Source organism: Populus nigra, chromosome 2 (assembly GCF_951802175.1).
Source record: "Populus nigra chromosome 2, ddPopNigr1.1, whole genome shotgun sequence".
Lineage (NCBI taxonomy): Eukaryota > Viridiplantae > Streptophyta > Magnoliopsida > Malpighiales > Salicaceae > Populus > Populus nigra.
The window spans coordinates 40,699,183-40,721,688 of record NC_084853.1 but is presented as its reverse complement, the minus strand read 5'-3'; the positions used below and the strand labels follow the sequence as shown (position 1 = coordinate 40,721,688).

The 22,506-nt window shown below is 30.7% G+C and overlaps 2 protein-coding genes across 2 annotated transcripts; one reads left to right on the top strand and one right to left on the bottom strand.

The window, feature by feature from the left end:
* Positions 1–1,946: 1,946 nt before the first annotated feature.
* LOC133682865 (dnaJ protein ERDJ3B-like) lies at positions 1,947–6,393 on the bottom strand. Its single transcript, XM_062106408.1, has 10 exons — positions 6,046–6,393; positions 5,813–5,961; positions 5,583–5,715; positions 4,916–5,027; positions 3,939–4,055; positions 3,668–3,754; positions 2,785–2,844; positions 2,608–2,685; positions 2,437–2,508; positions 1,947–2,335 (listed from the first exon to the last, which is right to left on the bottom strand). The coding sequence occupies exons 1-10, from the start codon at positions 6,126–6,128 to the stop codon at positions 2,177–2,179; spliced, it is 1,050 nt and encodes a 349-aa protein (XP_061962392.1). The 5' UTR covers positions 6,129–6,393; the 3' UTR covers positions 1,947–2,176.
* Positions 6,394–10,770: 4,377 nt separating this feature from the next.
* LOC133681976 (MYB-like transcription factor ODO1) lies at positions 10,771–14,019 on the top strand. Its single transcript, XM_062105189.1, has 3 exons — positions 10,771–11,041; positions 11,155–11,284; positions 12,868–14,019. The coding sequence occupies exons 1-3, from the start codon at positions 10,909–10,911 to the stop codon at positions 13,877–13,879; spliced, it is 1,275 nt and encodes a 424-aa protein (XP_061961173.1). The 5' UTR covers positions 10,771–10,908; the 3' UTR covers positions 13,880–14,019.
* The last annotated feature ends 8,487 nt before the right edge of the window (positions 14,020–22,506 follow it).

The window sequence follows — 22,506 nt, the reverse complement described above, 5'->3', positions numbered from 1 at the left end:
TGCCGAAGAGTAGCTAAAACAGCGCCTGCTAATTTCATTTCCTAAGGCACCTCTCATATGCATGGTGAAAAAGGTCCACTGTTTTGTATGAGGCTGCTCAACAAGGGGTGCAAAGTTCGAAGAACCCGCAGGGGAATAAATGGTTTTCTGGTTTTCCATATATAATGCCTTGTTAGTTTCGACCCTAGCCAAGATCGCCATGGCCTTCAACTTCTGGCATGTCATCAATATATTCCTGTTCTCGGTGCTAGAATTCTTGCAAGGCGGTGAGAGCATAACAAGAACGAGAGCTTTGCCTTCATGCACTAGTCAGAAACTACGTCCTAAACTTTAAATATTACTCGTTCCTTTCCACACGGAAAAAACTAAAAAAGGGACTCTCTTAAATCCTCCGCAGTAATTATTACCCATTCCTTGCTGATTCTGGCTACGATTTGATTCGGAAAAATGCTTACTCCCTGTTGTTTTCTTTCTTTGGGCACAGAAAAAAAGTCATCTACGCTTCCATAAATCCATTTCGAGCCTTAAATTCATTTTAATTCGTATTTCAACATCTAAAATTCAAAGATTATTTTATACTCGATTAGTTTTTTGTTCATAATAACATTATTTGACAGAATCAAGGCTTAGGAAATACACGATTCAACTCCTGTCATAAACCAATTTCTATGCCTCGTTTGTTTATTGTAAATTAATTATTATTTTTAAATGATCGAGTTAGAAATTTATTTTATTGTTTGTCTATGTCATAAAAAGAAATAGAAAAATATTTTATTAATATTTATATTTTTTTCAAGTTTATTAAAAGATGGGGATGAAATCTTATAGATAAAAAAATTAGAGCATAAAATTAAAAAAAATATAATTTTATAAATTATTTCAAATATAATAAATAACAATTAAAATAATAAAAAACAAATTTAATAGATAAAAAAATTAAAAAATAGTGAAATGATTAGATGATGTATTGAAATTAAAAATAAATTTATTGACATTTTTAGATATTTTCAAGTTAAAACAAGTTTTAAAAATTAATTTTAGGTTTAACCTTAATTTTTCCATTGCCATAAGTTCGTTAAAAAAAAAACGAATTGGATGACGCATTGTCTGCTCTTCCAAAAAAATAATAAACCAATTGTGCTGCCATGGGCTATTCATTCTTGGCGAGGAGCGCGCGTCTAGCCTACCATGCCCTTTTTTTTAACCTTTCATTAATATTTTTATTTGATTCTTAATCAATATCTTCTCTCTTATTTTATTAAATTAAGTTGATATGTGCGTTTCATAAAATAAATTTAGCATTATATGTATAAATAATAAATTTTAAAAAAGTTGTTAATGCTAACTAAAAAATAAAAGAACTTAATATATTTAATCTCGTGGGGATATCTTCAATTTTTTTATATTAATTATATGGCAATAAATTTTATTTTTTTGATAAGATTAACACTTTAAATTCTATTGAAACAAAATAATGTTCCAGTATCATTCTCATTTTCTTATTAATATATTTTTATCTTTTTGAGCTACGTTGCTTATTCAATAAAAACAAAAAAGCAATTAGAATAAATCTAAAAAAAATAAATGGTTTGAAATAATAACATAAAAGATATATCTTTAATTAAAACTTCTTCAACTTAATAATGCATTCCTTTTTTTACAGAATAATTATTTTCTAATTAATAGCTTATCAGAACCATAAAATAAAGTTTTAACAAAAAAAAAATTATGTTTTCATAAATATCAAATTGAATGATATCTAATGAAATAATATCTTAAATATATTTTTACATATTTTATTACTATTTATTTTTATTAAAACAAAATAGCAGAATGCCATTCTTAGCAGTGCAGAATGAATTGTGTAAAATCGTAAATCACTCGCAATTAGCAAAATCAGGCAAATGAAGCAGTCATTTCCAATAGAAGGGGAACACATGAACACCTAGAGCAATTAATTCCTCTTTAATTTTAGCTTCTATTGCACTTCATCATTGACAGTTCATTAAGAAGCAAGGGGGATTTTAGCTTAGATGGGCAAAATCTTACTAATTTGTATGCTACTCCGCAACAAGGGGGTAAAAAACAAAATCCTTGGCAAGCTTTCAGATTTTCTATATAATGCCATGTTACAATTTGAAGAATTCAGGACGTGAAAGATATTAATTTCAACACCCTAGCCAAGAACTTCCTTGATCTTTTTCTTCTGGTCTTCAGTTAGTGATGTGGGGAAAAGAACCTCAAACGTGACATAAAGATCACCGTTCTTTGTGCTGAAATGCAAAGGCATTCCCTCCCCCTTGAACCTTCTTACTTCTTTGGGTTTGGTGATTCCCTGAACACAATTTACATGTCATTGTCGCTTCATAACCTTCTCGTGTACGGAATCAAATAAATAAACACTGAAAAAAGCCCTAGAGAATAAGTGAAACTTACCTTCGAGCTAATGTCCACCAAATGCTCATCAAGATGCTCAATTTTCTTCTCAAAACCAACAAGCGCTTGAACCTGGTGAAATAAAGGATGAAAAAAATCAACTCCACATTGAAAGCAGAACTTGTGTCTCATAACCTTTAACGCGAATGAGAAAAAGGGCGGAAAATTTACCAGTGTTATGGTGACAGTCGTATGCAAGTCATTGCCTTCTCTTCTGAAGATGTCATGGGGTGCAGTACGAATTCGGAACTGCCCAAAGCATGAAAAATTATTTATTTTTTGTTTTTCTCTCAAAAACAATAATAGCAGTAGTAATAAAACCGTATAACAAGTGTAGTTAAAACTAACCTTCAAATCTCCAGGTTCTCCATCAATTATAGGCTCACCATCTTCATAGAAAACCACCTCCTGTGACATGCACAGTAACATTACGCTAAAAATGCAAGACAATACTACAAAAAAGGATGCCACACAGCCATACCAAATAATAAATGCTATCTCTGCTGTAAATATTTTTGGCAAAACCAAAAGGCTACACGATTTATAATATAAATTCCATAGGGTCAAATCCAAACATCTGATACTAGATTTTAATAATTAAGAAAAAATATGGCAAGAAACATAATTGCAGATCTAACAACGAAAATTGTAGTTTGCCAACCAAATCATGAGAGTATAATTTTCCATAGATTTTGAAATTGCATAACATATGACATGTAGATAAACAGTTCCAGGCACCATGATAAATCTGCAGATTGTTCACACGTGAAGTGCATTTTCATATGGCAAGTAGGACAACGGCACATGGTCCCACCATTCCATGTTTGATCACATTCCAAACAACAGTTGAGAGTTCTAATTGCTTATCATTGTCATCCAAATAGGCAAAGCATTTAAGGAAGTTAAAAAACTGCAGATGCGAAAGCACACAAACAAGAAGCCTTTTTTAAAATCTAACTAAAACAGAATATGAAAAGCCAAAACAAAGGACCGATTAAAGGCTCATTGCATGCATGCAGCTTGTAGCTAAGACTTCCATTAGTATTTTCAAGTGAAGGACCCTTTACTATCACCATATACACAGCTTTCATAAGTGATAGGCAAAAAACATTTGCAAAAGGAAAGAGAAGAAGTCTATGACAACTTTCATATGGATGCGGCAAAGGAAACAAAAAAGTACATCCAAAAGTAATCTTCAAAAATCTTAAACATAATGGTGCAAAGAGCTTACTTGTCCATCTTGCATGCCTTTCTCAATATCAACTGTGAGAAAATATCCCTCCCTTTCATATTTGACATTTTGACATTGCTCACAGACCTGGAAAAAAAAAATAGAAAATGTAATACAGATAAGGAGTAACCTTATAGTACTGGAGTTGGCACAATGATGGACATTTGAACTTACAAGGAGTCAATATACTCTCACTACTACATAACTTATAAATAATTGAGAGCAAGATTCACTGGAACTTCCACAACAGGATTGTTAAGCCATATTATACCTGCTCTGTCATCTGCTGAAACATCCCTGGACCAATTTGCTTGTGGTAAACTTCATTTCTGCAGTTACAGCGTCTTTTGCCAGGGGCTGGCTTTATAACATTTTTTTCCCTCCAGACCTGACGAGTAAAAAAACAGTCAGGCTCAATAGCAAACCAAACCAAAACCTTATTTCAATAAATCCCTATTTTCTTCAAATGTTATTGAACATGGAATGTTGGGTACCATGTACATATGTACACATGCATGTTTGACCCATTATATCATATTTTACCTGCTAGCTTCTGAGAAAAACACAGGACACCAACAAGATTATACAACTGCCACAACTTAAAGTTAATTTTGGCTCCTCCTAACTATGTTTGTACAACAACATTCCCATGTCACAAATTCATTAAGAGAAATGCTAGCATCAGCCGGGACTGTCGCACTTAAACTGTGCATACAATATAGACTACTCACATCAGCATGTTAAACTAGCCATATTTGTATTGCAGGAAAGGTCCAGAACATGCATCAATCACCACTAATGCTAACAATCCCCGTACACTAAAAAAACAAACAAACAAAAAAACAACTAAGTTTGGCAGCATGATTTGTAATGTAAGAAAGACTCCGGTGCTTTTCTTCTGCCACTACATTTTATTATGTTTTACCAAACATATCATAAAATCCTAAGTTTGGTAACACATAATGTAATGTAAAGCATCCTTCTTTGACTACATTTGATTACATAGCATATTGACAATGTTCTGAGAATGGGTAGAGAGTATGGAATTTATCTCAAAGACTGCTGCTTAAATTTGTAATTTGATAGTTATTAGCTCAACTCAACGCAACTAAGCCTTATCCCATTGAAATAACAGTGCATCACATACGGTTTACAGGAATCCAAAAGGAAGTGTTCATCCTGCACCAACTGAATTCAATTTCTACAACAAGAATGGTCAGTTACAGATTTGAATTTAAATGTCCTCACCTTCAGTGAACCACCCATATACAGGTCTTCCAGTGTTGCATCCAATTCTACAATTACATCATCACCCCTCGCGATTTTCTCTTCCTCTTCCATCGAACCTCCACCAAAAAATCTTAAAGAACCATTTGGTCAGCAACATGAGGTTTTGAAATTAGGATTTAAAAGGGGAAAAAATGATGGCTAGGCACATACAAATGTTCAGCACAACCAAATTCTTACATTAGCAGTAATGTTGTTATCCATTAAAGGTCAAGTGAAATGCAATTTATGTATGCATAACAGACCCACTAACTTCAAAGAAAAACATTCAGTACTAATACACTCCACTTGTGCGCGAGTCTGCCGGTAGCCCTTGGATCTGGGACAGCAATAGCTGATCAGCACAGGTAAATAGCAGTCTATGCAGGCATTAAGGGGGAGCGAGCAAGAGAGAGCATGCTACAAATTTGGGGTGTATTAAGACTAGACCAAAACGGAATCATTAAATCTGAGGATAACAGAGATCCTAAAATGCAACAAAATGTCTATTGAGTTGGTTTAAGCTGCACGAAATGCATAAGCTTCATACTTTTTCTAATTTGAATACTGCTTAAGAATAAACATTGAAGAAGAAATGAACAAGCAGAAATTGCATAATAAAAAAAAATAAGAAAAAAGGAGAACATACTGGCTAAAAATGTCTTGAAAATTCATTCCTCCTCCACCACCTCTGCCTCCACTAGCCATATGCTGCTTAAGTCCCTCCTCTCCATACCTATCGTAAATATTCCTCTTCTCACTATCCGATAACACCTCATACGCTGAGTATTTCGTTTACCCACCCAAAAAGCAATCAATTAATCGAAAAGCATAAAACATTAGTTCGCAAATTAATTAAAACAAGAAGAAGAAAGACACCATTGTTAATCTCGGCAAAACGCAAATTAGCCTCTTCATTTCCCTGATTCTTATCAGGATGATACTTCAAAGCTAGCTTTCTATACGCTCTTTTGATCTGCTCGTCTGATGCACCTTTAGGCACTTGCAAAACTTCGTAATAGCTCTTCCTGCATCACCATTATTTATTAGCTAAATTAACTCTGTAAAATAATATTTATGCGTCAAGGAGTGAAAGATTGAGAGAGGCGCACCCTGCAATGGAGATGATAGCGTAGTATGATAGAGCCACGCATAATAACAATAAGAGCTTTGATCTTCGATGCTGATGCTCCATTGTTTAGATTACAAAATATCAGGAGGAGAGAACTGGTGGATCTCTCCGAAACTAATGAGCTCTAGGGTTTGTAATTGCCAACCTGTTAATGATTAATTCCAATGCTGAATGACTAGTCGTCTCTGAAACCCTCTCTCTCTCAAATTGTTAAAAGAAAGATCTCTTGCTATAACGTTTGTGTTCCAAACTTCCAGGGAGAGTCTGAAACCCAGGCTGTCTAGAGTTATGGAAGTATAACCAAGAACACAAGGCAGCGATGACTTGAAATTTATTGTTTTTTTTGGAACAAAACGATGACTTGACTTTGCGACGTGTTATTTCTTCAAGCTAACCAATGAGAGGGGACTCTAAGTTATTCCGATCAATCATGTTCTGCCACGTAGTTATTTTGCTTTTCGTTATGTTCCTTTGGTCATGGTGCAGCAACAGCAAGGACAACAAACGCTTGGTGAGAGCTGATTGAAGGTTTAATATAAACGACGTCGCAATTCTAGTTAAGAAATGCGTCACGGAAGTGGTGCCCAGATCCATAGTGGCTTCAAGCCTTGGCCTGTTAACTATTGGACTAACCATTATGGAACGAAAAGATAAGAGAAAAAAAGCAAGAATAAAACAGATTGGCGTCGCTGAACTTGCTGCCCTGTCTATTATTTATAGGTTTAGGTTCATTTGTTTGGTGTAAAATATTTAGAAAATCTTTTTATGTTTGTTTTTCACAAAACATTTTATAAAAAAATTAGTTAATAAAAAATACTTTAATTTTAATTTTTAAACTTAATTTATTTACTTGAAAATATTTTTAACTCGTAAAATTCTAAAAAATATTTTATAAATAATAATCAACTTATAATATCATTTAATTATTTCAATTTCTATCTCCATCTCCTCCTTTTTCTACTACCTCTTTTTTCACTGCAACCTTACCATCAATACAAATTTAATGAATTATAGTAAATAATAGATAATAAAGTGGAATTATCTCAAACTTTTTCTAGAGCCCTAAAGAGATTGTATTAGTTTACACATGCAATTTACAAATTTAATAAATTATAAAAAAAATAGATAATAAGATGGAATTATCTCAAAAATTTCGAGAGCCTAGAGAGGTCGAATTAATTTACATGTGTAATTTTAAAGTGGTTTTCAAAATTTTTGCATTTGTGGTTTCCAAAATTAACATATTTTAAGTTTGGTTAGGTGTTACGTGTTCAACCATGCAGATACTTTAAGAATCATGCTAAGACTACCACAAATAAATTTATACGATTTTTTTGGGCTTCAAGAAATAATTGGATCACTCCAAATTATTATTTTTTCAATTTTACTAATGTTTAATATTTTAAAAAATAAAAATACTCCTTGGTCTTAAAAAAATTAAATTATTTTCAAGAATAAATTAAATATTTATTACCATATGTAATTTTTTTTGACTCAGGATAACAAAAAATTAATTATTTTTTAATAGATTTGTCGCCAATAATAAAAGTTTAATAAAAGAGATAAGTATGATTTGATAGAAATATGATAATGCAAAATAAAATTGATTAAATAAAAAATATATGCCTCATTTTATCACAACTCACCTAACTTACAGGGGAAATATCATTGAATTATTATCTATCCATTACAGTCTCGAGGCATGAACCCATGAACCACTCTCTGCCAATTTCACAGATCTAATATTTATAAGTTGCCAGTTCATGAAAAAGGCAGTGACAATTTACAGTCATCATTGAATAAACACAATTCTTAAACTAGAAATTATTCAATAGACTCTCATTTATGTTCTTCTATTTCTCATCAAAGTAATATCTATTAATATTTTTATAGTGAGTCTTGCATTTATATGAGATAAAAATATAATTTCCAAGTGTTTTTAATTATAAAATTTAAATAATAAGTTATGTTAATTATACATATGTCCTTTTGTGTATTAATCCAACGAGACTAATGATGAATCTCCTTTTTATTTTTAATTATGATTATTTACTATATTTTTCAATCATTAAATAAATAACCAAAACTATTGTTTTGTTTTCCAATAGAATATTACACAAACAAGATATGATGACTGTATAAGAGCAGATCAAGCTTTTTGGTGGATAGAGATAGTAGTAACTCACCGGCCCCTCAAGACAAGAATGGAGTCCATCTTGGATGTTGTGCAGACTCAAAAACAAAAACTAAATTGTTTGGAGTAAACAATAAAAACAATATCATGTAATTTGGAACGTCTTGCTAAGCTGAGAGGCACGAACAAGGGTAATTATCTAGCTAGTTTAATACTAAAAGTTTAAAATTAAAAGATTTATATTTTTTATGGTTTCAGATTCGAGCTATGAAATTATTAATATTGATAGTTGTTGGAAGCTTATCAAATCATTAATGTCAATATTTGTAAGGATTAATCAAGGTAGATGGAAGTTAGATCGAATAACTCACGTGAATTAAAAAAAAATATTACTAAGGAGATAGAAATATGTCTAGAGTCTAATGAAAAAAATCTCATGCAAGCACTTTAACAAAAACCACAAAGGAGAGCATTTGTTTCTCAGGCATAGGCATAGCCCCAATAACATTCTCTTGCAATCATTACTATGATGGTAATTTTTTATACAATAAGTATTTTTTTTCCTCGATTTTTTCTATTAAAGTAGAAGCTTTCACAAACTAAGCCTTGCACAAACTTTCTTGGCCCCAATAACTCAATCTTAGGCACTAACATCGACTGATAACAAATATGGCATACAAAACAAAAACTCAATTTTTTTTAAAAAAGCAGATATTCCTTTTTATTTTTCTCTCTTCTCCGGAGGACATGCGAGTGTATTTGTTTTAAAAATAGTTTTTGTAGTTATAATTTTAAAAAAGTACGGTAAGATATGGTTAGTTAGATTTAAATACGTGTTTAGTAAAAATTATAGTTGAGTTTTATGTGCAGTAAAAAAATATATATAAAATATTTGGTTGTGGTTGCTTTTCATAAGTGTTTTTTACTTAGAAATGCATCAAATATTTTTTTTATTTTTTAAAAATTATTTTTAATATCAGCGCATCAAAATGATCTGAAAATATATAAAAGATTAATTTGAAGTAAATAAAAAAAATTAAATTTTGAAAAAAATACTTTTGAAACACAAAAACAAACAGAGTTTTACGAAACTCGGTTAAAAACACATGTAAAAACTGCTTCACAAAAACTATATTTCAAACTTAATTTTTTAATGGATCTCATAATATAAAACACAATTTAATATATTATCAAATACCTAAGTATATTTTTTACACCACAAACACAAAAACTAAAGCTAATAAAACGCACCCTTAGACATGCTGAGGCATGCTTGGCTAACATTATTCACATGTCCTGCAGATACTCACTCTCTTGTTCCACATCTTTTCTCTTTACATACATTTGACCCTTTCAATATTTACTAATTTAATCATTGGAGACCCCTCCCCTGTTCCAGTAAAAAAAATTGTTTTCAGGTAAAAATCCACTGAAAAATATCAAAACAAGTTGCTTTAGGCTATGTTTATTTTCTAGAATTTATTTTTTGAGAATTTATTTTTTGAACTTTTATGTGTTTATTTGATATTAGGAAAGTTGGTCAACGGAAAACACTTTCCAGTCAAAGAAAATTTGGATTGGTTTTCAGAAAAATATTTTCCTAGAAAATTTGAGCGGAAAACACTTTCTGAAAATTATGAAAAATTTAGAAATGTCTTTTTATTTGCTGATTATATCAAATTTGATCCTCAAACTTTTGATTGCTATATATATTTTGTTTTGAATATTTATTTTTCAATTTCATCTCTTAAAATTTAATTTTTATATTAACTTTGGTCCTCATTTTTATAATTGTTATTTGCTTTTTCCTTATCATTTTTTTATTGAAAATTTGTATCTATCAAATTTGATTCTCATTCTTTTGATTGTTACTTATTTTTTTTGAAATAATTTATAAAATATTAATTATTATTATTTTAATTTCTTCATCTTTTATTTTTTTTTAGATTTGATCTCTATTATTTTGTTTATTATTTATTTTATTTGAGATAATTTACGAAATTATATTTTTTTTCAATTTCATTTTCATTCAACTTTTTAATTTAGAAGATTTGTTTCTCATTTTTTTAATAAACTTGAGAAAAATAAAATATTAATAAGTTATTTTCCAGCTTATTTTCCATGACATAACCAAAAATACTGGAAAGTGTTTTCTAATTTATTTTTTATTACACTATCAAATATCAGAAAATAATTTATTTTTTCAGAATTTATTTTTAAAAATAAATTACTTTTCAGTAAATAAACGGGGATTAATATTAGTATAGAATTCAACTGAGAAAAGTCTAAAAAGTTTTTCACGAATTCATCAAGACTAAAAAATTAAAACAGGGTATTGGTGGACTTTTAATCAAGGGTCACGGTGGACTAGCTATTGGCGGTTCTACGGATGCAACGCGGGGCATCAACGTGGAGATGCATGCCTCGTCACGAGGCTCTAGACGGTGGAGATGCCACGACTGTGTTGTTGTTTTTTGTCTCGTGGCACAAATAAATACCACAGATCTATGTTCATCACTAGGCCCACGCACGCTGTCCCACTTCTAGAAAGGGCCGCTATAAATTTTACATTTTACACTCAAGCAGACAATCCACACAGTCACCCTTTGCTCCCCTGGCTACAATCCAAAGTTTTACTTTTTCTTCCGGCCAGTTCAAAAGTACTTTACTGTCTAGCAAGTAGCAGCGTCGGTTTCTCACTGGAGACAAATGGGAAGGGCACCTTGTTGTGAAAAGGTGGGCTTGAAGAAAGGGAGATGGACTGCAGAAGAGGATGAGAAATTGACAAAGTATATTCAAGCTAACGGAGAAGGGTCTTGGCGGTCATTGCCCAAGAATGCAGGTACTTGTTTCTTTCTTTCCTTGTTTTTTTTTTTTTTTTGTAAAGACACTCATTACGGGTTGCTCATGGAGCATGTTATTGACTTTTTTATTTTTATTTTTTGCATTTTGAAGGGTTGCTTAGGTGTGGAAAGAGTTGCAGATTGAGATGGATTAACTATTTGGCAGCTGACTTGAAGAGGGGAAACATATCTGCTGAGGAGGAAGAGATCATCATAAATTTACATGCTTCTTTGGGCAATAGGTAAGTGCATCGGAGCAGCATTTTCATCCGTTGGTTGGTTACTCCTACCCCTCCCTGTTTTCTTTTCAGTCCCTCCTCTCCTGACATTTTTGAATTATTCCTTCATAATATTGTTTGAGTAAATTAATTGGTAAAGAACTTGAATGGCGACCGCTAAGACAACATCATTTTTTCAACAATCACGATTATGTGATTGCATGTGAAGTGGGAGAAACTCTAAAATTGTTCGGCTGAAAACAAAAGGAAAAAACTTCTTCGGGAAAAAGTCATATATTCTTTGTCTGTCCGGCTACAGAGAAATGGCTGCGCTGGCCTTGATGCAGCGAACTAGAAAAACCATGTTCTAGATCCCTAATTAGGAGACTCGAATCACCACAGCCTTTCTACGAATATTTTTTTTAAGTTTTCGACTCTGTGAAATATGTTTCCACGATGTTTATTTTACTCAAGGATTTAAGATTTTTTTATATATACGTTTAATTACTGTTTCATAGTTCTTCGAGTGTTACAGTCATGACCATAGCTTTATATCCATTGGTTAAAAAAATTCAAGATCAAAATTCGCCAACATGAACGACTGGGTGGATATAACTTGGTGTTATCTTAAAAATTATAATTTCTTTCGACGGTAGGAGGTTTTCTAAAACCTTTCTCCGTGTTAATTAAAATATTTAATTTTTTCATGATCGATCTTAAAGAAACACCTTTATATTAATCTTCTAAGGATATTCAAGTTAAAACCGAAACGACTGAAGGAGAGAACAACGGATCGGAGACTAAACTGTAGGCTACTAAATTAGTTACTGGTTTACCGGTGCTTAGTTCGGATTCAAAGGGGTGATTTCATTAACCTCATCTGCCCAATCCAATCACATGTTCGTTGTTAATCTTGTCCCTAGAAGTGTACGGAAATCTCAGTTTTCTCCTTGGTAATGAACAAGGGCACGGGGGTGGTCTGGATGGATAATAAATTACCTCTCGGCTCCCAATACCCCACAGGAAAGGAAGTAATGAGTCGCCGACTATAACTAGCTTTGTGGGGAGGGTTTGTTATGGCTTTTTAATTAATTAAACTTCAAATCTCTTCTGGTTTAACTTGTTCTGCGCTTACTGACTAGCCGATGTTCTTTACGGGTCATAGTCTCATAGTTGTCTTTAATTGGTTAGGAACCTTCCAGCTGGGGCGTGATGTGAAAAAACCACTATGCTTTAGGTATATTTCGAGAAATTGATATATATATTGATCTGCTAACTGGTTCATATGGGGAGAGATACCGGTCAATCGAGTCATGGAGATGACTTGCTTTTAGGTTTCTTAGGAGGAGATGGCCAGCGTAACTAGGGACGTTTCTTATCTTCTCTGGTTACAATATAGATTTGAGTTCCCAGCTATAACTTTTGGATGTTCCCTTATCACACAGTTCGATACTTTGATAACGTTGTATTCATTTCACTCCCACCATAAAGATGCAAAAGTAAAGATAAGTTGTCACTTTTGGCCATGCATAATTTTTTATCAGTTCAATTCTATTTTATTTTTGGCATGGCATGCATTAAAAGTTCATTGTTTTTTGATGGCTCAGGTGGTCTTTGATAGCCAGTCACTTACCAGGAAGAACAGACAATGAGATAAAGAACTACTGGAACTCTCATTTGAGCAGAAGAATTTACAGCTTTAGAAGACCTGTAAATGAAAGACTACCATTGATCATCGAAACAGCCAAGGAGGGCATGTTAGCCAAAAGTGGAGCAGGTAGATTTGCAATAAAGAAAAAAAAAATTAGCCACCCTCAAAAAGATGCCATCAGGGTGCCAACAAAGAGACCACGAAAGGAAAATAATACTGGTGATTTCTCTAATTCAAATATTGAAGGCATCCAATTGCCACAGACACCAGCAACAGAAAAAAATACCTTGTCAAGTACAATCAATGATACGGTGATTTGGGATCCATGTGCAGAGGACAAGGAGCTAATGGACCTTGTCGTGACAACTCCCTGTCCAGAAACTGGAAGAGTAATGTTGGGTTCAAGTGGGGAGAAAGCAAAAATGGTCATATGCCCTGGTGAAGAGAGAAGAAGACCGAATTCAATTTTGCACCCTAGTGGAGGTGAGAAAGAAAATGATAGCTTCGGACAATTCTGTGAAGGCATCGAAAATGAGATGCTGAGTTTTAATGAGGTGATGGACAAGGAGTTGCTGGATCTAGATGGTGATTCGAGTTTAAATGATGAGGGACAAAATAGTCTCTTGGTGCACAGTGGGGCGAGGCAGAGTGGGGTCTTGAGTCCAAATAAAACAGTAGACGTTTTTGAGTCCATTGGTGATTTGAGCTCGAATGGAGAGAGTGGTGACTGGCACTCGTTTTCTTCGATAAGCACGTCAGGTTTTGACGATTGTGGCGTTGATTGGAGCTGGGATGATGTGATGGGAGGACACCTTGAGATAGGAGATGAGACCAAAGAAGAGAATATGCTATCTTGGTTGTGGGAGAACGAGAAGGGGGAAGAGGAAACTCAGAGACTAGAAGATGTAGTGAACTATGAGCAGCAAAATGCCATGCTGCTTGGCTTCTTTCTTGATTTGCCTCAATAAATAGCCTCTTCTTGTCGAGTGTTCTACCAAAAAGTTAGTGTTATAGCTAGAAGATAACATCAAGAAGTTTATGGTTGACTTGATTTCCTCCTCCCTTTCCTGTTCGTAGAAATTCAAGATGCGAAAGCAGTATTAGTAAATTAAGCTCTTGTTCTATTAGCTATTAGCTAGACTTTAATGCATTTGATTGATAGTTAGAAGGCTTCTTTCAATTCTGACGTCAGTTTTTTCATCTACGCCCTCATTTTAAAAGGATAGAAGATGAAGAAATAAAATAACAGCTGTATAAACAAAAAACACCATTAATGTGGTGACTCAGTGATAAGAGATTGGAATTAAAAGGTTTGTTTTTTCTGTGATTTTAGATTCAAGCCTCATGGTTACTCATATGATTGCTACTGGAGGCTTATATAGTCGTTAATTTCAGAGTTCGTGAGATTAGTCGAGATATGCGCAAGCTGACCCGGATACCCATATTAAACTAAAAAAAAAAACCATTCAATAAAAAAATAACTAAGCTGTTTGACGCATGTTCTGCAAGCAAGTTGTATATTGTTTTTTCAACAAAACAATTAACTATGCAGATTTTTTAGAAATGTTTTATTATATAAAAAATGTTAAGAGTAAATAGAAATTATAGACACATCTAATTAAACAAATTAAGAATTATAAGTATTAATAAATGAAAAAAAAAATTATTAACGATAATTAAATATATATTTTTAAAAATCAAGAAACAGTTGTAGATTAAAATATTTGATTGTAATATGGGTCATTTATCCTATTATTTTCAATGACTTTGCTTATTAAAATAAATTTTTTATTTTATCAAATAATAGTAGAAATTAATACACCCATAAAGTTAATTGAATAAAATCAAAGGAAAAAATATCCTCAAAGTAACTTATTAGAAATATTATTCAAAAATAAATATTTTTTTAAATAAGTGAAAATTATATAAAACACAAAAAAATATAAATGAATTAAAATAATCTCTTTAAAAATAAATAGATATAAAATGATTAAAAAAACAGCCATAAATTTTTAAAAAAGAAACCTAAATAGAAAAAATAATAAATTAAAGTGAAATAATATTAATTTAAATATAAAAAATATTTTTTAAAAAAAAACATTACAAGAAAAACAAAATAAAATAGAAAAAAATACAAAGTCAGTCATCATTAGATCTAACAAGTCAAGCCACATCTAATCCATTTAAAAAGAGTATGCAAGCCCTCTTTTTAAAAGAAATAAAATTGGGGTGTACAATATATTATTTGTTGAAGAACAAAATTCACAAGATATTTTTTTTAGATTTTGACCATCATGGTGATTAAAAGAAAGGTGTGTATATATATATATATATTAACTTATTTTTTACACAGAACACATAGAAAAAAAATCTAAATATCTTGACAAATTTATAATTGGCTTTAAAAAAACTACATAAAAACTCAAAATTAACCTAAAATTAAAAATTATTAAATTGTTGCGGGTCAATTCATCATTATTTCGAACAAGCTTTTTTTCTTCGCTCAGTCAATTTACTACTTGCGCAATCAAATTTTTTTTAAAAAAAAAAGGGGGTAGGGAATTTATTGTGCAGTATACATATAAGGGTAGCTTTTTTATGCGAACATGGATCATATGTAGCTTGATGACTAGTGACCGATGCACCAACCTACATTGCATGCACAACGACAGGGTAACGGAGCAAATATCAAATAAAAGAAAATGATATAAAAGTATTGCGGGTACAAAACTAATATTAACCCAAAATCTTGATGATATATAAAAATATATAATTAGATATTTTTTCTTATGTGTTGTGTTGAGAAAATCTCCTCCTCTCTTGCTAAAACCTGGGATTTATATATGAAAACATAAAACAAATCTAAACAATAACTAAAAAACTATTGCAGTTGATAAGGTGTCAGCTTTATTTGTTTTTTTTTAAAAAATAATATTGAAATCTTATTTAACAATTTAAACTATTGAATTGAGATATTTTTTACATGGAATCGGTACCTTGATGACCAAGCGGTCACGAGTTCGAATCTCACCATCTCTATTTATTTGATAAAATAAAACACAAGGTAGTTTGAGTCCGTACAAGTTTAAAATCCAAATGGCTTTTATTTGTGAGGATATATTAAATACTACTATAAATCATATCTTAAGACATCACCCAACAACTTAAGTTATTGGGTTGAGATGATTGTTTTACATTATTTTTTAATATTATGATAGCTTGAAATAAATAAATAAATAAATATTAGGGGGTTGTTTACAAGAAAAACAAATTAAATGAACTTAAATTATATATTTGAAGAAAATGATTTAAAGTATCATTTTTTAAGGATGAGTTAGAATACAAATAATATAAGTTAAAAAAAATTATTAGTTTTGTTTTTTATGAGGTTATCATAGTCTTGAAAACAAGTCTTAGTATTGGTTTGACGCTCGATTTTGTGATCGTCTATTTTTTTTTATTATATAGTTAAATAAAAAATAGTTTAGAAAAAAAATAAGTCATTAATCCCAATGGAGTCCGTTACCCGATTTGCAAATTTGACGTATTGACTCGAGTTATCCAATTTCACGGGTTTAGTGAGTCTACCAATCAAACCTGATATGCTTTTTTTAGTTTCCGGTCCTTTAATTTTTCTAATTTTTTTTTTTATTTTACTCTTATTCAATATTGAATTGGTTAAGAAATGAAATTTATAATTTATTTTTTTATACTTTCAATAAGGTTATCATGATCTCAAATCAATGTTTTTTTTAGGGTTGATGCTCAATTTTAAAAACATCTAATGTTATCATAAAATTAAATAAAAATAATTTACAAAAACAATAAAATTATAGTTCATAACTCAAGTCACATGGTGATCAAGGTCGATTCAATCTAGTATCATCTCAATATATATAAAAAACTGTTGTCTTAAAGTTTTTTCTTAAAAATTATGTTATATTTTTATTGGTTATTCAAGTTGTCTTTGAACCCATTAAATTGAACAATTCATTTTAGATCAGCTCCCATACAGTTTAATTTTAAACTCGAGTTAGGTAAGGAGTCGGGTTGATATGTTTTAAAATCAAACTACTTAATTGAATTTAGTGATATTATCAAAAAAAAAAAAAAACAAATCTTCATAATCTTAATATTTTTTAAAATTTTTAAAAAATAATTCAATCTATTGCGTATAAATATACTAATTAAACTATAACTAAAAAGAGTCAGTGTTTTACTGTGGACTGCACTGTGCAGTTCTTATGCCTTTTTTTTTAATAGATTATCTAAGTTTTTTTAGCAGTTTTTTTATGCTTTTTAGGATTTTTTTTTGCCTTTTGCTTTATTTTTTTAATTAATTTTTTTCGTTTAGTTTAGTTTGTTAATATTAAATTTCTTTCTATTTAGTTATTAGACTTTCATGACACATATCTCGAGTTTCACGGGTTAACCTGGTTTCACGGGTGAACCTAGTTAATTCCGGGTTGACCTGTTAATTTTTTATTATTATTATTTTCATAAATATATTTTTTTAATATAGTTTGTTAATGTTAAATTTTTTTTATTTAGTTATCAGACTTTCATGACACAAATACTGGGTTTAACAGATTAACATGGTTTGACGAGTTAACCCGGATTTTTTTCTTTTTAATTAATTTTTTTTGTTTAGTTCAGTTTGTTAATATTCACTTTTTTTTTATTTAGTTACCAGACATTCAAGACACAGATCCCGGGTTTAACGGGTTAACTTGGTTTGACGAGTTAACATGAATTTTATTTTATTTTTTGCTTTTTTTTAATTATTTTTTTCGTTTCGTTTCGTTTAGTTTGTTAATGTTAAATTTCTTTCTATTTAGTTTTTTTTCTTCTTAGAGGTTTTTTTTCTTTTATTTTTTCTTTTTAATTAATTTTATTTAATTAATTTAGTTTATTAATATTTAATTTTTTTCTAAGTAGTTCTCGACTGATGCCTTTAGTTTTTTTTATGCTTTTGACTGTGAACTGCACAGTGCAGTCCACTGTGAAAAGGCTGATGTTTTTTTTAATTATTATTTTTTGTTTAATTTAAATTGTTAATGTTAATTTTTTTCTATTTAGTTATCAAACTTTCATTACACGGATTCTGGGTTTGACAGGTTAACCTGGTTTGACGAGTTAGCCCAGTTAATTCTGGGTTAACCCATTAATTTGTTTTTTTCTTTTTAACTATCAAGCTTTCACGATGCAAATTCAAGGTATGACGGGTTAACCTGGTTTGAAGGGTTAACCCAATTAATTCATATTTTTTTTCTTTTTTTTCATTAGTTTTTTTCTTCTTGTTGGTTTTTTTTTAACTAATTTATTAAATTATCACACTTTTATGATACAACTTTGCAGCCAGACTCATGTCCAATGTTATTGGGTCTGGTATTGCAATCCAGACACTTTTATGCTAAGGGTTAACCCAAGTTTAATGTTATTATTAATATTATAAATATTACTCTTGAATCAGGCGTTGCTACCAAACCTGAGACTCTTGGGTATAACTTTGTAAAAAAACCTAATACTTTTAAATCTTAACTATTTTTAAAATGTAAAAAATAATTGACTCGCAGCAACGCGCGGAACATGCAACTAGTAGACTCTAAGCATGGTAAGTTGAAGCCGAAAAAATATCAATCAAAAAATCTGAAAGGAAGATCCTGTACTAAAAGCCTCCAGAGACATGGCCCATCTCTCGACGTTTATTAAATTCATTGAAGCCAAAAAAAATAAGATCAGGGAAGATCCGCATATAACGGTCCATATACTAAGCCGAGCCACCAGAGGCATGCTCCATCTCTCGACATTTATTGAATTCGTTGGGTACAGATGTCCAGTTCTAATTCCACCAAGCATGCTCGCAGATGCTGCTCTTGTATTTTTATCTTTATAGCGTGGACCCGTCGAAAGTGTTGTCACTTGCCCCGCCTACATGGCTACGGTGTTTGGCCCAATCATATTACTGGCAAGTTGTTCTTGACTGTTTTATAAAAGTTAAATTTTTTTTAATTAATTTTTTATTTTTTTCATATGTTAATATAAAAAATATTTTTTAAAAAATAAAAATAATATCATTTTAATATATTTTTAAAAAATATATATATATTGAAAAGTAACTGTTGTCATGCTCTTAAATACTCTCTAAATACGAGAACACATAAATTATTACCAAAATTATGAGATAACGTCTGATTACTATTTCAGAACAGAAAAACATAAACAATTGAGACAAGGAAAACAAGACATAAAAAAATGAAATTTTATTTGGTAGTGATGTATAAGATAAAAATGACTTTCTTTGTATCTTATTTAGTTATGGTGAACAAGATAAAATAAAATATAAAAAATTTATTTTATCCACAATATGCATTACTATCAAACTTATATATTTAAAAAGTAATTAGATATTATTTTTTTACTTTAATTTATATTGAGTGTTAAAATTATTAATAATATAATAATTCTAATTACAAAACTATTACTAACCTGAGAGGTTGACATGAAACTCGGCTTACACGAGACTTGGATTGATCCAACTTTTGTTAAAAAAAATAAAGGAAGGATTAACTCGACTTGACGCGGGCAAAAAACTGAGTTGACTTATGATAAAACACAAGTTAAAAACCCTTTGATTTTTTTGAAAAAAAAAGTGTCAAAACAAGTTTGCTTTGATATTTTTTTTTAAAAAAATTGGGTTAACTAGGTTGGCTCTCTCCACCTGTAATCTGAACCTTGCCTTGAGTTGACTCTTGAATTGAGTTTTAAAATTATAATAATAATCACTTTTATTTTTATGTTCATCGGGGTCCATCCCTGGGTTGACCTTCCATATATATGATCGGGTCTTATCCTAGGTTGACCCCTAAGTTCGATTTTAAAACTATGATAATAATCTTTTTTCAATCCCAACTCACTCGTAACTCAAGCCTTGCTTCGGGTAAACCCCTAAATTGAGTTTTAAAAATATGATAATATCTATTTTTTTCTTATGTTTACTCGGGTCAACCTGACTCATGACCTAGACTTTGCCTTAGAACGACCATCGAGTTGCGTTTTGAAATTACAATAATAACCATTTTTATCATTACATGTCATAATTTGTCAATTTTGAAAATGAGAGTTTATCAAAATGATATTTTAGAAATAAAAAATAATAAATATTATCTCCGGAGACATATTCTCTTTGTACCTTCTATTTTGAAAGTACAAAAACTTACTCTCTTTTTTAACCAAATATATATTTGTCTCTATTGTCTTTGTGCCTTCTGTCCCAGGACAGTAATTAAGCGCTACTAAAAATTAATTTGACCTAGTAAAGTCCATAACTCGGATTGTTTTCTGTATCTTTTATTTAATTGATTTTTTTTTTAATTTTATCATTCAACACTGAGTCGGTTTAGAATTGAGTTTTCTAATCTATTTTGATTTACTTTTTATGAAAATATCTTGGTCTTAAGATCAAGATCACGAGTTTTAGTATTTTAACCCTAGTTAAATCATGTCATTTTTTTATTTTTTTTAAGAGGTTATATTGATCTCATTATTATTTAACATTGTGTCGGTTGAGAACTGAGTTTCATAATTATTTGTAACCTAATTGACTCATTCTCTCTCTCTCTCTCTCTCTCTTTAATTGACTTTTTTTTTCTAACTTCATCAATTAATATTGTGTGTAATTGAAAATTAGACTTGATGATTTCTTTTAGTTTATCTTTCATTAGGTTATCATAGTCTCATGACTCGATAACATTGATTAACGGTTAACTTGGCTTATTTTATATGTCATTTTTTTAATTAAGATTTTTACAATTTTCATCGTTCGACATTAGATCCGACAGGGACGATTGACAATCGAGCTTTGTAATTTATTTTGACTTTTTCTATATGGGGTTATCTCAGTTTCAGGACTAAAGTTACGAATTTGACAAGTTAAACCAGGTTAAATCATGATAGTTTTTTTTATATATTTTTTCTATAAAGTTATCTCAATCTGATGACCCGGGTCTAGTTTGGTGGATTGACTCAGGTTATTTTGTGTTATTTTTTAATTGGTTTTTTTTTTAATCTCATTCTTCAATATTGGGTTGGTTAGGGATTGAAATTTGTAATTTGTTTTAATTTTCTTTTCATGGGGTTATCTCGGTTTTATGACTCGGGTTACAAGTTTGACATGTTAACTCGAGTTGTTTTTTTAGGTCCTTTTTAATTAATTAATTTTCAATTTCATCCTTCAATATTGGGTTGATTGAGAATTAGGCTTAATAATTTATTTTGATTTGCTTTCTATAGGGTTATCATAGTCACATAACATGGGTCGTGAATTTGACACGTTAACCCGGGTTGTCTAATGTCAATCTAATATGTTGTTATTTTAATATTAAGAAAAGATATCATCTTGAAATTTTGTTTAGTCAAAATTTGTGTTTACATGTTGAATGAGTTGTTTTTGGATTAGTAAAGTCAATTAGGTTATATCGGGTAAACCCTCACACGATTTAATTTTTTTCGTTAGAAAAAAAATATTAGCAATATTTAAATATTTTTTTAACGTTTAAGAAAAATTTGACTCGATCCGCAGTGTAGCATGGGTCAATCATCTAGTAATAACCATTCCATAAAAAAAATTCAACAATCGATCAACCAATTCAATATTTTATTAAGCCATTCATAATTAAACCCTCAATCAAGTGGAAAGAAAAAGAGAAAATGAGAAGAAGTGGGTTGGACAATATAACCTAACCTCTCTTGGCTAAGCTCAGTCGAAGGTATAAAATAAATGACCAGGGGAGAAAATTCAAGCAAGACTAAATTGAAGCCTTCAAATTCAAGCCTTTTAGGACAAGCCTAACTAAACCCTTTCTAATATTGGGGTAACCAAATCTTGCACCTAGGCTTCTTTCGCTAACCTTTATATCAAAAGTCATCCCTAAGCATGACTTAGTCATCCTTTTCATCAATGACTACATATTTCACACCAACTTTTTTGGTCTGCCATCCTCAATAAAAATAACTTATTCTCAAGTACCAACCTATCTATTAATTAAAAGTGTGGCACGTCAACCAATGACCTAACTTATTAGAAAAACATATATTCCTCATTATTTTTTCCCTCTCCACTAAGTAAGTTTATATGACTTATGGTATATATAAATACTATAGATCACAAGGTAAAAATAGAGGTTATGAGAGCCTCACTCAAGCTCACACTACACATTACTCTCTCTACTACAAACACATTATCTTCACATGTTATAATAACAATTAAGAGTTTAAATCTAATTGTAAAGACAATATGAGTTTTGTAGGGTGTAATTGAATGAATTGAAAATTTTTATTGAAAAGAGATTTTGACTTTAAGGACTGAATTGAGTTGAAAATAATTAGTTTGGTGACCAATTTAAGGTAACCGGGCCTCCCAAGATCCAAGCTCAATTTCTAAGAAATTCCATAGTCTTATAAGTTATCCGCTAAATAATTTATAGAGTTCATAAACCAAATTCCAAATTTAAACTGAAACTAAAATAAGATCTTTTAGGAAATTGTAAATTGAATCAAAGAAAACCAATTCTCCCTTTTATACACTATTGTTGTT